The sequence below is a fragment of the Haliotis rufescens genome, unplaced genomic scaffold (genome assembly GCF_023055435.1).
Source record: "Haliotis rufescens isolate VD_foot unplaced genomic scaffold, xgHalRufe1.0.p SCAF_113, whole genome shotgun sequence".
Classification (NCBI taxonomy): Eukaryota; Metazoa; Mollusca; class Gastropoda; order Lepetellida; family Haliotidae; genus Haliotis; species Haliotis rufescens.
The window spans coordinates 750053-765633 of record NW_025963795.1 but is presented as its reverse complement, the minus strand read 5'-3'; the positions used below and the strand labels follow the sequence as shown (position 1 = coordinate 765633).

Here is a 15581-nt window from a genome sequence, read left to right as displayed (position 1 = left end):
AGTGTGGTATGTAACGTGGACGGTGATAGTATAAGGATAACGCTATTTTTCAGGGCATTATCATTTGCAGAAGCCTGAGGTTTTCCATTAACTGCCCGACGAAGGAGGGCAGTTGAAAAGACCGAGGGCTTCTGCATATGATAATGCCCTGAAAAATAGCGTTATCGTTATTATAGCTAAAATGGATGGAATTTGTTATCAAATAAAAAGAAACAACAACATCGTTTTTTTTTAATTTTGCAATCAACACGAATGTCACTGACCCCATTTTACAAACATGGAAACGTCATGGAACAAACCAGATGACGTCACTATTATACGTGACGTCACTTTCTCTACCTTATGACGTCACCTCACAACGGGCTTGATAATGGCCCGTCGTCAAGCAATACGAGGGCATTATCAAGTTACAGTGGCCCGCTCATTTCTGATAACGTGCGGGCGGTTTAATGATAATTCTATCCATTTTAGCTATAATATGTTATAGAAACTTTGAGCATGTTGTATGTTGTGAGGGTATTATACGAAACTTTCGAGGGGTCCATAGAGAGTTTATGTAACTCTCACACATATTGTTCCTCACGCATTTTCATGACATCGAAACTAGTTTTCATGTGAGGATCGCTCATCATCCCTGATTACCTGCCTGGCCCATTTTGGAAGGTTTGGGTGAATATATATAAATTATTTTATCACTGACTTTTGCTTTTACCACTGTATTTTTGTATTTGATACTGACCACTGCCGCAATATCATCTATTGCCATTGAATATTTTACCACCACTCTATTGTGTACTGCCATTGTAATTGTTGTGCAGTAATTTGTATTGATTTGTAAACTTAGTTAATTTGTGTACTATATTTCATGATTGTATATCACTTGTTTGGTTATTGGTTTCACACCTGGCTCCCCTACCTATAGAATTTTTGGTAAAGATATTTATTACAATTAGGGAATCGATACGTAACGGTACAGATAAGTAACAATTGTGAATCTCCGTCGTTCATCTAGGTTGTAATGTCTCTACCGTAGACTTAGTTACAGTTCCAGCCCATGCTCACAAAGGGAAATAATGTTGTAATATATGTCTTAATTGTTTAATACAATTACGTTGACATTTGACCATATTTTGTCTTAATTAAATCCTTTTCTACGCATTTCTTTTTTAAACGGAGGACATTTAGGTCAGAAGTATGCATCTTTTCTGATTGGCAAAATCAGAATCAAGCGAATCTGACCAAGACGTTTAACTCAAGCTTAATGTCAATTACCAATTATTAACAATGAATAACACACTTGAACTAGAAATAAAGGAGTCCAGTGAAAGTGCCTCATCGGTTTCATGCCTGGACCAAAGCATACATAAAACCTGTCCAAAAGGTTGTATGACAAGAAGGATAATTTTCCTCTTATGTAAAGCTATATTCCATTTACTCCAACTTTTGATGTCTACGTTTCACAAGGTTTGAGGTACAATCGAGCATGCTCTTCTGCAAGGATTTCAAGGAACATAATACGACTCTTGTTCAAAAGTTGTTTAATCAAGGTTGCAACATTCAAGAGCTCAGTAGGATATTGTATCTTTAGTTTTGCCATACATGTGGGAAAACGAAATGTACGTTACTGTCCCAGTGAAGAGTTCAACGCCAAAAGAAACATTTAGTGAAACACCTGGCCATAATAATGCAACATTGTTTATTTCCAATGCTACACCATCACAGCTCTACTGTGACGCAATGTATACTTCCGCTAACCGCTTGTTACGTACATTTCATAAAAAGACAACCATTTCAAATTAAAGTGAGTTTTAGTTAATATAGATGTGTTCTGCCAAACATCTTACCTTAAGACAAAACTATTGTTTTGTAAATGAGGTTTTAAAGAAGACAAATGTCTTAACACAAATATTTTATCAAAGGAAGTCAGTAAATATGTCCACCTTAATTCAACTTTACCTTCACGTCTAAGGTGTTTCACACTTTAAGTTAATACTTCAGTTGTTATTGTTTCTCTTTCAAAATCTCTTAGCGTAATTGAAAATATAATGGAAGAAGTAAAATCATTTTTAACTTGTTCACCTATATTGTATCCGAGTAAAGATGTTGTTCATATATTCTTGTTTGGATTACCAATATGTCTACTGAGAACATTGTTTGAAGCCAAGATTGCCTTTGATATACAATCTGTCAATTTTGAAACGTTACAATTGCAGCGCATCTTGGAATCTCATATTGTGGTCGGATATATATAGTTTTATCCATAACAAATTAGGACATGACCTTCAATAATTGCAGGTCGTTGGAGTAACCATTGTAAGGATTTGACTGAACCTGATTCATTTTTACTGAATTCGAAGTTTTACCGTTTGGAATATTTGAAAGAAAAACGGTCAGTTGTTTGGGTAAATCCTATTTTTGATGTTTTGGAGATATGTATTCTCCTGTTGTATGTTGCTGCTTTATATCAAGTATTATTTACGTTTCCTTTATCTGTAATTTACATTTCGCTACATGTTCCCTCAGAAGCAGACCCCTTAACTTTGATTGCTAATCCTGAGCTAATATTACAACTTAACTTGTAATCCAGTGACATACATAAACAATATGCATAATGCTTCGAAACCAAACAAGCTACATGTTTTAACATTTTATGGGAGACATGTGGAGAACACTTTCAAATTTGACGCATGAGTGTTAAACATTATTTCCAATGCAATTCCATAGAGTGGATATAATAAGATCAACATTTAAATACCAAAAGAAAGGGCAGAAATGAAATGTAATACAATGTTGGCAAACCATAAACAACGCATAGTAATAAAAAAAATTGATGACTTGTCACCCATATGTCACAACAAACATGGACAAAAAACTGTTTTATTTAGATCTATAGTGGCATGCAAAACACACAATTCTCTTTTGATGTGTCCTACATTATCAGAATGCCTAAGCAAACACTGTGTTGGCTTCATTTTAAAAGGCTGCTGTACAAAACATTATTTACAGTTTGATCACCTAATTCTTTTGCTATCTTTTTTGCTGTTAGGCCTTGCTTGTTTACTGCCAAAATGTCAACAACATTCTTCGAGATAACAAACTTCACAAACTGCTCATGTCCTCGATAACAGGCCAAGTGGAGGATGTTGTTACTGTCATCATCCACCAGTGACACATCGGCCCCTTTGTCCACGAGGAATTTCCCCACGTCTGTATGTCCACCCCCTGCTGCCATCAGTAGTGGGGTCCTCCCGTACTGTCCTCTACTGTTGATGTCCTCTACCATGTTACAAAGAGAGACGATATACTGCACCATTTCCAGATTTCCTCCAAGACAAGCCATGTGAAGGATGTTATTGTCATGGTCATCCTTCAGAAACACATCACTTCTATTAATCATAAGAAAGATGAACACTTCTTTATGCCCCTTCTCTGCTGCCTTCATTACCGGGGTCCTCCCATATCGTCCCCTGCTATTGATGTCAACTCTGTTATTTGTGATGATATCCTTGACCAATTCCAGATGACCTTCAAGACACACCATGTGCAGGATGTTGTCACCTTGATCATCTACTTGTGATAGATCTGCTCCTTTGCCCATAAGTAAGTCAAACACTTCTCTGTGTTTTCGGAAATCAGCCATTCTCGCTGGTGTCCTTCCATATTGTCCTTTACTGTTGATGTCCACAGCGTCCAGTGTTAGGACATACTTCACTACATCTACATTTCCCCCAATACAGGCCATATGGAGGATGTTGTTACCGTCATTGTCCACTATTGATATATCAGCTCCCTTGTTTTCTAAGACTTCAACTACCTTTCTGTGTCGGCAACATGCGGCCATCATGACTGGGGTCCTCCCGTACTGTCCTTTACTATTGATGCGATCTTCTGCAAGGACATGTTTCACCATGTCAACATTTCCCCCAATACAAGCTACATGAAGGATGTTGTTGCCCTTATCATCCACTGCTGTCGTGTCGCCTCCCTTACTAACAAGGACGTCAAGCACTTCTCTATATCCCATCTCTGCTGCTTTCATCACCGGTGTCCTGCCGTAGTTCCCTTTTTGTTCAATGTCCACTTTTTCCAGCGAAAGGACATACTCCACTATCTCAACATGTCCCCCAAGACAGGCCTCATGAAGGATGTTTTCACCAGTATCATCCACTAGTGACACATCAGCTCCTTTGGCCAGCAGTAGTTTCATTGCTTTTATACGTCCCTCTGAGACGGCACACATCATCGGAGTCTTCCCGTCTTCCCCTCTGCAGTTGACATCTTCGCCTTTGACAGATAAGATGTCTTCTATTAAGTCCAAGTCACCAACAATGCTTGCAAAATGAAGATCAGTATTTGGAAGTTTCCTCCCTGTCAAGAAAAATGTCATATGTGAGTATTAATTGGTACTTATTAAGATAATATAGATGCTCATAATTTCTTGGTTTTAGATGCAAAGTCTATGGAGTGTTGAGATCTTTTTCTTTTTGTGTTGACCTAGGTTACAGACCATGGTTGTTTACATTTAGGTAAAGGTAAAACTGAAGCTCAATAAACACAAAATGACCAAGACACATTTATTCTATGTCAGTAATTAACACTTCGACCATGTATTATTCTTAATCTGATTTATTTGTAAAACTTTCTATACATATATTTTGGATAACCTAGGACATTAAGGCAAGAAGTAAACATCCCCATTGGCACAAATTGTGCTCCTCTCCTTGCTGAGCTGTTTCCTTATGAATCGTAATTTCTTCTGGAATGGGCAAAATTGAAACAAAGTCATTTGACCAAGAAGATTAACTTAGATTCTGGTATATTGATGATCTGATATTGTTCAATAATGGTCAAATAGCCAATTCCCTTCCATTGATTTATCCAGCTGAACTAGAAACAAAAGAGGCAAGTGAAACAGCTTCATCTGGTTCATATTTAGAAATAGGCATAAAGATTCAGAGTGACTTTGACAAGAGGGATGACTTCAACTCTCCAATAGTCAATTTCCCCTACACACCGAGCAGTAGTCAAGCAAATCGAGCCGCGTTTGTTGTTTACATTTCACAACTTTTGAGGTACAATCGAACAAGATATTTCTGTGAGTATTTATTAAAAGGGAAAGTGTTGTGTAGCGTTTATTTATATCACGAAGGAAACTGCATTTACCTTCAAGCAGATGCTCCTCCTGATCAGATGGATCTGAAACATGATCACAAAGAAGCATGTCAACATTATTAAGGTAACTTTAGTATCAAATAACTTTAAGGTAACTTTAGTATCGGAGATAAACGAGATTGCCGAACAATCGCACCCCAAAGCGGGAGAGATATCAACATCCATGGTGGGAGAAAAGTTACAGATAATCGACGTGACAATTGTGAGAATATGCGGGAAATACCCACCTGTGCATAAAATGGATGTAAAACGTAAAACGTATTTTATTGAGGGAGTCATCATTATTTATAAACGGGTACATTTTTATAAAGTTTGTACATGTGCTGCGCCCCTCATGGTTTATTCTCTGCAGTGTTTTACTGAACGATAACCAACTCCAACTCGACGTTTATTTCTTTAATAAAGTTTGGTATAGATGGTGAATCAATGTAGGATTACTCAATAACACAAAGAAGGTCAAAGAGTCAGAGTTACAACATTACCAAATAGGTGAGGTGAGATGAAATTGGGTTTAACGTCGCGTCCAAGATTATTGCACTTATATAGCGACGTGCATGCACGTGTATGTGTGTGTGTGTGTGTCCTAGTCCGGACTGATGCCGATTTAAAGTGCTAGCTCACTGAGATACCATGCCGCAGTTTAACATGAATACCCCACTCAGACACAGTATACTGACTCGGAGCCGACCAGTCCTTGTTTTAGCCCGATGCGCCAGACAGGGTAATAACAAGTACCATCTTTTAACGTCTTTTGGTATGACGCGGCCGGGGATCGAACCCCGGACCTTCCGCTCTCCGGGCGGACGCTCTACCACTGGACCACGGAGGCGGTCCATTACCAAATAGCTAAGGAGAGTAACATAAGGACGAATGCAAGGATCCGCATGCTATAATCCTATACATACCATTTCGATGGGATCTGAAATGAAACCATAAGAATATACTAATTCGAAACAACTTAGATTCGCTGAAATTAGCACATTATTATATATCGGTTAGACACCACTTTAAACAAAAAACAATTCCTGCCACAGCAGCACAAAGGACGTAGATAGTGCAGTTAGGTACCGTGTCGACTGAATTATATATTATCAGGACGAACATGGGATTCGAACCTTCATCAGCGAATCCTGGCAGGACTAAGGAATGTCACTCTGCACTGTAATGTGCACCTAAGACAAATAGGCAAGCGACAGAGAGAGAGAGAGAGAAAGTCGTGCATTACCTTGCTTGACGTCTTTTCCGTCTGCAATACAGCATAAAGAAATGCTATTATACTCACATCTATTCCAGAATATGTTCTGACATTTTTTATTTGACAGTTATTAGTTTGTGAAAAATACAGTATTCGTCAAAATGCTCAACACAGCGTTCGATCTGGATTCTTTAGCACTGACTATGTTGTCAGTCATGTATAGAGACATATTCATTTTGTAGCAATGTTGAAGTATCAGATAACATTATGCTCAGTTTGAGTAATACTCATATTTATACTTACAGTGTGAGGAAAGCCGCCAGAATGATGATAACTGCGATGACCACGATGCACACAGGGATGACAATCACGGCCGGTGAGGGAGAACTTCCCGGTGAGGGGGATGCTGTCGTCTCCACTGCACAAGTATTCAAATGTGCTTGGCAAACAACGTATACTGTTCAACATTTTTTTTTATATATATATTTATTTTGCATGTACAGTTGCGCACATTACATATTTAAGAGCAGAGTAAATGACAGCTTGACCAGTACCTGTTGAAATATCCCATATCATAATTTACATTTGCAAAATACTTTGTTAATAAGTAGTATGGAGTAAGCTCCCATTGAATATTCTGAAAAGTTGGTATTTTGTGTTCAATTATTTTGTCAAATATGAGGGGGTTTTCAGCACCAGGATTATGGTGTTTACAGGATTATTGTTTTGTGAGGTATACCTGAGTTAAACATTTTCTTTTGAAAGATGAATGTTTTTTTTCCCTTTATTTAGAAGCCAGTTTTCAATATTGGACCAGATGTGACGTACCTTTTGGCATTCACAAAATAGGTGTAAAACCGTTTCTTTATCATTTGAGCAATAGCTACACAAGTCACTGACCATGCATCCCATTTTATAGAGTTGAGAATTTGTCGGTAGAATATGATGTAATATTTGGTTTTGAAACCACAGATATATACATTTCACTTCTAAGAGGAAATTATCATTTTTGAAAGTATTGATTCTTGGTAATTTGTTTGTCCATAAGTATCTTACAGAAATATTGAGAACCTTTCCTGGTTTCTTAACAATTGAAATAAATTAAATTGTAAAATTGTGAACTAAGTTTCTTTAACCACTGAATGCCCTGTCTCCGACAGTATTGCTTAATAGACTGGATCACACTTAGATAATTAAGATTTTAATTTTAATGTTGTATTTCTCTGTGAATTGCAGAAATGAGAGAAAGTGTCCCTTTTCGTAACTAAAATCGTTATTTAATCTGATGCCGTTTGTAGACCATGATTGGTAGACAACCGTTACCTTCCCTACGTGTATGTATCATTTAACAAGACAGTTTGTGAAAGAATGCCAATGGCAAGAATATTAATATTTTCTAGACCGTCCACAGAAGCCCACCAAGACACCAGTAATTTTTCATTGAAGTTATTCTTTACTTTAGATGATATATATGGCTTATGCTTCCGGCTTTTGATCACCTACACATTCTGACCGCGTATTATAGGGGTATTTGAATTTGAATATAAAGAACAACCAGCAAGGGTTGTAAAATGCTCCTTTTATCATAGAAATGTTTTGAGAAATGTTCATCATGAAATTATAACTGTCATTGTTTAATGTTTGCACGTAATGACAGCAGAGGAGAATTAACTTAATGAAAACAAATTATGGTACTGTATCATCAAACATTTCAGGTAAATATATAATAGTTTCTGTAGGTAACGAACGTTTTCATATATTTTGTCATTTCCCCTGTTACTGGAAACTATCTATCTATGTTTAGAACTTTGTTTCCAATCTATAATATCTTCATACCTTTCAGAATCTCACAAAAATCCCCCGCTCTTTTTTCCGTACAATCTAAAGTGCAGTGTGCATTTTCTTGATTGCATGTCCTGTTTACACAGTATGTGCTACAGTCCGAGTTGCACTGATCTCCATACCAGCCAGCGAAACACCCTAAGGAACAACTCCCACTCTGTTTATCACAGAGGGGGACATCATTGTCTGCAAGTCTGGCGCAGTGCTGGGGACAGCTGAGGCCGCAAGCTTCTCCGTACTTGCCGAATGGACATTGACCGTCACCACCCACACTGAATACTGCAGGAAGAAATACAGCGTAAACAACCGCATGTACTTAATACCTTTCAATGAAGAATGATATAAATTTGTTAAAACAAGCTTTGTAATCAGGACACCAACATTCTCTTTACAAAACAGATTGGCATTTCAACAAAACCTGCAGTCTTAAAATTGTACTATTGTAGTGACCAAGCTACAGTAACAGTAAATTCATATTTTATATGATTTTACACGCTGTGTCAATATGATTTTTTAATAAAAGCGTAAAAAACCCTATCCATATTCACAACAAATCTCTGCTATATGAACATGTGTATATGTTCAATAATGTATTTCAGTCTTTAGAAGGAAACACAACTCACTCACTGTGAAAACAAACCATTACGAAACAGTAGGTATACTCACCAAACCTTACCAGGACAAAGCCAAACATCAACATGTCTTCAGGTGTTTCCTTTTCATCACAATCTGCAGATGTATAAACTATTTTGAATGTCTGTGCACCTTTCAACATTGATTCATCGAAATTATGTCAAGTAATATTGATACCAGCTCTTGTTTTCATATTTTCATATTAAACAGGAGACAAAACACTTTTGCTTCAACTATGGCCACTGGCTGAACACAAGCGTACAGTATCAGGTTCACACTAAGGTGTTAATGGTTGAAATGCTGACTCCAACCACGAGGCGCGTTTCTCAGTGCAAACAAATTGAACTACAATTGAGTAGATTTGTGTGTGAAGCACGCAAAGAAGACGGAAGAAGTAATCCAACGTTAAGTTACGTCATCTCATGCTAATGATTCAAATGCATCTCAACAACGAGCTGTCGGGATTGGTTTTTACCTTAACACACTTGACTTGACTGTGGTGACGACCACAGGTGTTAGCTGATAGTGTGCTTGGTTGTTTGTTGTATAACGACTCACTCAGCAATATTCGAGATATATGACGGCGGGCTGTAAATAATGGAGTCTGTACCAGACAATCCAGTGGTTTATGAGCATCGTTCTATGCAATTGGGATACGATGACATGCATCAACCAATTTCCATCACTGTGTCCGTGCCACAGCAGTGTGTAGTGAAATAAAGTTTAATTTTGTCCTAAACAATCATAAGGCCAAGCGTCCTTGCGCCTTAACTATAATAGTTCAGGGCAAAAGTATACTTTACTACACAGCGGGGTTGAGCAAACTTTAGTTCTTTAATACGCTTATAGTTATATAGTTATAAGGTGTTATATATATATATCCCATGATTGCCATGGGAGGCGACTAGTGAGTGGTCAGGCTCGCTGATTTGGTTGATGCATACCATCGTACCCCAGTACCGTAGATTGATGCTATTGAGGTAGATCACTGGACTATCTGGTCCAGACTCGATTATTTACAGACCCCCGTCAAATAGTTGAAATTATTTCTGCGTGTGGCGTTATACAACAATCACTGACTTCCCAAGATTTATTGTTTGGACACTTTCGCTAATTAACATCAACGCATACCCCTTTTTGAAAATGAAGAACGAGATGACCATGCAGTTTTAAATTTCCTTTGTTAAACATGTATGATCCAACTATCAAATACTCAGTTTTCACCAAAGTACTGTGAATGCCTATAACTGTGAAATGAAAGTGTAATTTTAGTGTCAGTACAGTGAATGTCGTCAATATATACCATAACTACTGCAATGTTGAAACATGCAATCGTTTATCTAATTAACTAACTAATGTTACAAAATGCAGTGTACCTACCTGAGGCTTATGAGGTGCTTCCTATTTCTTTACGTCAGCAGTTTGTACATTTTAAAACTTTTCTCCGTCGGACGCCATTTCTACTTTAGGTCACCTTGACAGTCGTCAATAAACCCCCAATAGGGTCGGTTGTTCTGTGCTACTCGATGTCCTAGCTGTGTCGTTCACTGTCGCTTGACTGCTTAAGTTTGTCCACAATGCCCCGTGCATGCAGTCGCAGACGTTTCAAAGCACGGCGAAGTGGGTCATCTATACAGGGTATTTGTATGCTGTAAAGCCATATAGTAGGCACACAAAACACATTCTACATACTTCGCCCATGAGCCAAACAATTAAAAAGCGATACCACTTGGGGTAGCAAAGTCTCACTATATCCACAGATGTACTCACACCACTGATTTCAAGGGACCAGATTTTCAGGGTAGGGGAAACTAGGAAGATGGATAATTTTACCAGCAAAAGTCATACAGTGACGCATGACCTCTCAAAATGTTTGATGCGACTCAGGTTGTCCGCCTTCGTGTGGTGATTATGCCGTGATGCTTCATAGCACCATCAGTGTCAACCATTTGGTCTCTGTGTCGAGGTAAAGTCGGAGTACGTGTCTCAGTGAGGGCGGTCCGGACAGAAGTGAATTCTGCCAAGAGACTGCAGGTCCATGGGGTGTTGTCTTCGAGGTTGTCAAACATCTCCTGGAGCACTACCAGCTTGTCGCACGACTATGTGGACAGCGATCTTTTTACTGGGGTGGCTGAATAGGGCCTATATTGACTGCTGCTTTAAAATAACATGAAGCACGATTGTATCCTTGAATATTAAAGGGATTGCTCTGGGAGACAAACTGGTCTGGGAGAACAGGATGGCTTGTTGTGTTGGGTTCTGATTGAGTATTTTCTTTGGACTTAGCATGAACCTGACAGAGGTTCTCAAGTGCCATGAGAACTTCTGACAGGTGGGCTATCTTTCCCCAAGACCCGAGAAGATCAGGGGTAGAATAGTTTCAGCAACCCATGCTTGCCGGAAAAGGCGACTAACGGGATCGGGTGGTCAGGCTCGCTGACGTGGTTGATGCATGTCATCGATCCCAATTGCGTGGGTAGATGCTCATGGTATTAATCACTGGATTGTCTGGTCCAGAGTCGACTATTTACAAACCGCCGTCCTATAGTTGGAATATTGCTGAGTGAGGCGTTAAACAACAAACCAACCAACCAACCATCCGCGACACTGGTAATCATATCAGAACTAGGTCACTGACATTCGGGTATGGTTTATTTGTGTTTCTGCGGGGTTCGACAGCAACGGTAGAGCCGACTGGAGCAAACCCTCCGGCAAAGTAGCTTCGATATTCTCCTTTGGCCAACTTGACGCACCGACTTGAGCGGTGCGGAGAACACGTGTCCTTCAAATGGTATGTTGTGAGGGTGTCTTTCATGGAACTATACAGGAAGTGGTGTCCTGCCCGAGTTTGACTTCGCCGGAAGAACTGTGTTATCAATAAGCTCCATAAAGGGAATTCCAGCACTCATTGCCACTCAGATCGAGTCCAACCCAGATGTGCACGAGCCAACGCTCGACGTTGACTTGATGACGTTTGGTAAGAACCTCCTAAGGCTTCCTAGCTCTCAGACCATATTATCGCAGCCAAATTTCCGTCACAAAGGTTAACCCAAAATCCTTAATGTATTCAAGGAAGGACTTTCTTTGTAGTCACATAAAGTTTTCGAGACAAGTGGAATTATTACCATGTGGAACCTCAAAGACTCGAAACGTCTGCTTAAATTTGTGTAACCTCAGAACGGAAATAAGTTGAATTCCGTCAATACATTTGATTTTTCAACATTGTACACCACTATTCCACACGATAAACTTTGTAAATAAACTTTGTGACCATAGACATAGTTATCATAGTTACCAATCTTCAAAGCTTCAGGACAATTTGTCAAAAATGAAGTATCCTCTGTTAACTTTACTAAGAAAACGTTACGTGAAATGATGAACTTACACATTGATAATAGGTTTGGGAAATTTCCGGATACTGGCCATCAAGGCAAGAGGTGGGCAATCCCATGGACCTTCTTGGTGGTCTTTTTCTTCATGTATGTGAATCGGAATATCTGCTTGGAATGGAAAAAGTAAGACGCAGAAATCCTGACATGTAAAACACATTTTGTGAAAACAAAACATGGTAAACTTTTGAGATATTCAATCCAACTACTTTACACTATTTACAACTATAACGTTGGTAGGTTAAGTCGAGTAGCCTAATACGTGGCAGGATACCATGATCGAGGGTTCGAGTCCTAGATTTGTTCTGATTGGGATTTGTGGTTTGACAGCGTCATCTCAGTAAAGTGGTAAACGTCTTACACCAACATACCTTCCAGCTCAATGTTCATACATATTTAGTGACAAAAATAAGTTATACCATTAGTGAGCACAGGTACCACCATAAGAAAACCTCAGTGATCAAGCTGATAATCAAGTTACTGACAAGGGAAACGGTCTTCACGATTTTTATAATACCGTTATTCTCTATAAGGACATCAAAGTTGAAAAATTACACTTACTTATAAAACCCACATAGACACAACACAGCTCTGAGATGCTTTGGAATCATTTTACAAGAATATTATATGACCAGATAAATACATGGAATGTAACAATGTTCTTAACCCATCGCAAGCAGGCTTTAGACAACATCCATCGATAATATCGTTCTTATTAGTACGCTAATACACTAAATGAAAAATATCTATTCAAATATAAAATCGTGTGTCATGGTTAATGGTTAATAATTTATCCTTTTCACTTATCCCAATTTATCTAAATGATCATAAAACATTCCTACACGAAAGATGACATGTGTTTACGTTACGTGAATGCTTCTGCTTTATACTGACGACACTGAGCTTTTAGGCGACAGTCCTGATTCCGTACTGAAGTTCACTGACGCTATACATAATTACTTCATTAAATGGAAGTTATCAGTCAACAGATGTTTCTATTTACATATTTACATATTTAAGGTTAGTACAGTACTTCTTCGGTAATTGTAAGTCACTACAAGTTGGAAAGATGTGTTTGGTTGATTTATTCTCTGACTGAAAACGGATTTAGTTTTCGGCATCACAATGTTGTTTAACGCCGCACTCAGTAATATTACATCTGTATGACGGCGGTCTGTAAATAATCGAGTCTGGACCAGACAATCCAGTGATTGACATCATGAGCATCGATCCACGCAATTGGGATACCGTGACAATAGGTACAGAGAAGGTGGTGAATTGTATTTCCAGAACTCCTGTCAAACACATTCAAAGCTTTATGCAGTCTTCATGTTGGCGGTGAAAGGGCGTTTAAAAGTTTTTAACTGTATGTATACCACAGAGTACATAACATGTTTCAAAGTAGTTGTTGATTTGCCCGGTTAAACATGCCTTAGCTTGTAGTCATCCACAAAAGAAAGACGCGATAGTGGCGTCCCAAATACACATTTCTCAAAGATTTTTAACATATCAATCCACAACTCTTCAATGTAATTCACATTGCCGAATGTTCCAACCATTCACATTTGCATAGCATTCAGACACCTTCATAATAAAGTTTCCAGATCCCCGAGCCTTGTTTTCAGAAACTCAACTGACAGGGTGACATCGACTTTCACAGAACACCTGGGACTGACACTGTAGAACGTGAGACACCCAGACCCTCAGTACAACTTTGTCTGTCAGGAGAATGTAGACACAGCCATATTACATGTGTGGTATCTTAGTCACCAACAACACTGACGACTTCGCTCAAAGGATTGAGTATTTCGATTGAATTATGTACAAGAACACTGTCGTTGCAGACATTACAGTAAGGGGAAGACGACTGCAGCATTTGATATAACTATTTTCAGTCCGTATAAAGGGGTGCACGTCGAAGCCCTGGGTTGAGGTCACAACGTGGTGTAGTCTGTTGGGGCCACGAAGAGATGCAATTTACTGCAAGGGGAAGGGGCTGTCAGGACATCTGTCTTTTGTTGATCAAGGTTACTGTGGGCGATTTTGTTTAGGTATGCATATATATTTACTACGTGATCACCAACAGTGACGCCAGGTGTCACAGGAATGTATGTGATCATCAGAAAGACTATGTCAGCTTTCATGGGTCAATATTGTAGGTTATTTAGGCAATAGGTTGGTTTCTATGATTATATTCCTACACATAATCTTGGGAAAATATACATTTTCTATACCTGCAAATGTATGTCACACTCATTATTTTAATTACATTCATCATCATTGTAATTCACACACAAAAGCCCTTTGTATAATCAAGACATATCTCCAATGCATGATTCCGACTATATCATGAGCATGTGTCCTTTGCGTGATTTACAGTTCTAAATCTCCTCAAGGTCATGTTCTGATTCACTATCCGTCATTTTCCTCTAACTACTTCATTAATATGTTGATGTAGTTTCTATTCCCTGCCTTTAAAAACACAGATGGAAATGTGTTCATGTGTTATTCATTTATTCATTTCAGTTTTTTGTGAAATGTTAATCTTGATAACACCGAGTCATCCTTGACACAGGCCACCATCTTTCATCACAGTTGGAAGTTGTTTGTTGCAATAAAAACACATTTACTTTTGTAAGTAAACTACTAAGACTTCTCAGTAGAAATGTGTGTACATGGGTGATGTGGAAGGGTGTGATGTGGAAGGGTGTGATGTGTACATGGGTGATGTGGAAGGGTGTGATGTGTACATGGGTGATGTGTACATGGGTGATGTGTACATGGGTGATGTGTACATGGGTGTTGTGTACATGGGTGATGTGTACATGGGTGATGTGTACATGGGTGATGTGGAAGGGTGTGATTTGGAAGGGTGTGATGTGTACATGGGTGATGTGTACATGGGTGATGTGTACATGGGTGATGTGTACATGGGTGTTGTGTACATGGGTGATGTGTACATAGGTGATGTGTACATGGGTGATGTGTACATGGGTGATGTGGAAGGGTGTGATTTGGAAGGGTGTGATGTGGAAGGGTGTGATGTGTACATGGGTGATGTGTACATGGGTGATGTGTACATGGGTGATGTGGAAGGGTGTGATTTGGAAGGGTGTGATGTGTACATGGATGATGTGTACATGGGTGATTTGGAAGGGTGTGATGTTTACATGGGTGATGTGGAAGGGTGTGATTTGGAAGGGTGTGATGTGTACATGGGTGATGTGTACATGGGTGATTTGGAAGGGTGTAATGTGTACATGGGTGATGTGTACATGGGTGATGTGTACATGGATGATGTGTACATGGGTGATGTGTACATGGGTGATGTGTACATGGGTGATGTGGAA

General features: G+C 39.0%; 1 protein-coding gene across 1 annotated transcript; it reads right to left on the bottom strand.

Moving 5' to 3' along the window:
- Positions 1–2968: 2968 nt before the first annotated feature.
- On the bottom strand, positions 2969–6412 carry LOC124127936 (ankyrin repeat and KH domain-containing protein mask-like). The gene is made up of 4 exons (XM_046491339.1): positions 6398–6412; positions 6078–6091; positions 5164–5196; positions 2969–4368 (listed from the first exon to the last, which is right to left on the bottom strand). The coding sequence occupies exon 4, from the start codon at positions 4241–4243 to the stop codon at positions 2969–2971; it is 1275 nt and encodes a 424-aa protein (XP_046347295.1). The 5' UTR covers positions 4244–4368; positions 5164–5196; positions 6078–6091; positions 6398–6412.
- Between the last annotated feature and the right edge of the window lie 9169 nt (positions 6413–15581).

Coding starts and splice junctions, on each gene's coding strand:
- LOC124127936 (XM_046491339.1), bottom strand. CDS start 4,243: ATGATGTGTGCCGTCTCAGAGGGACGTATAAAAGCAATGAAACTACTG.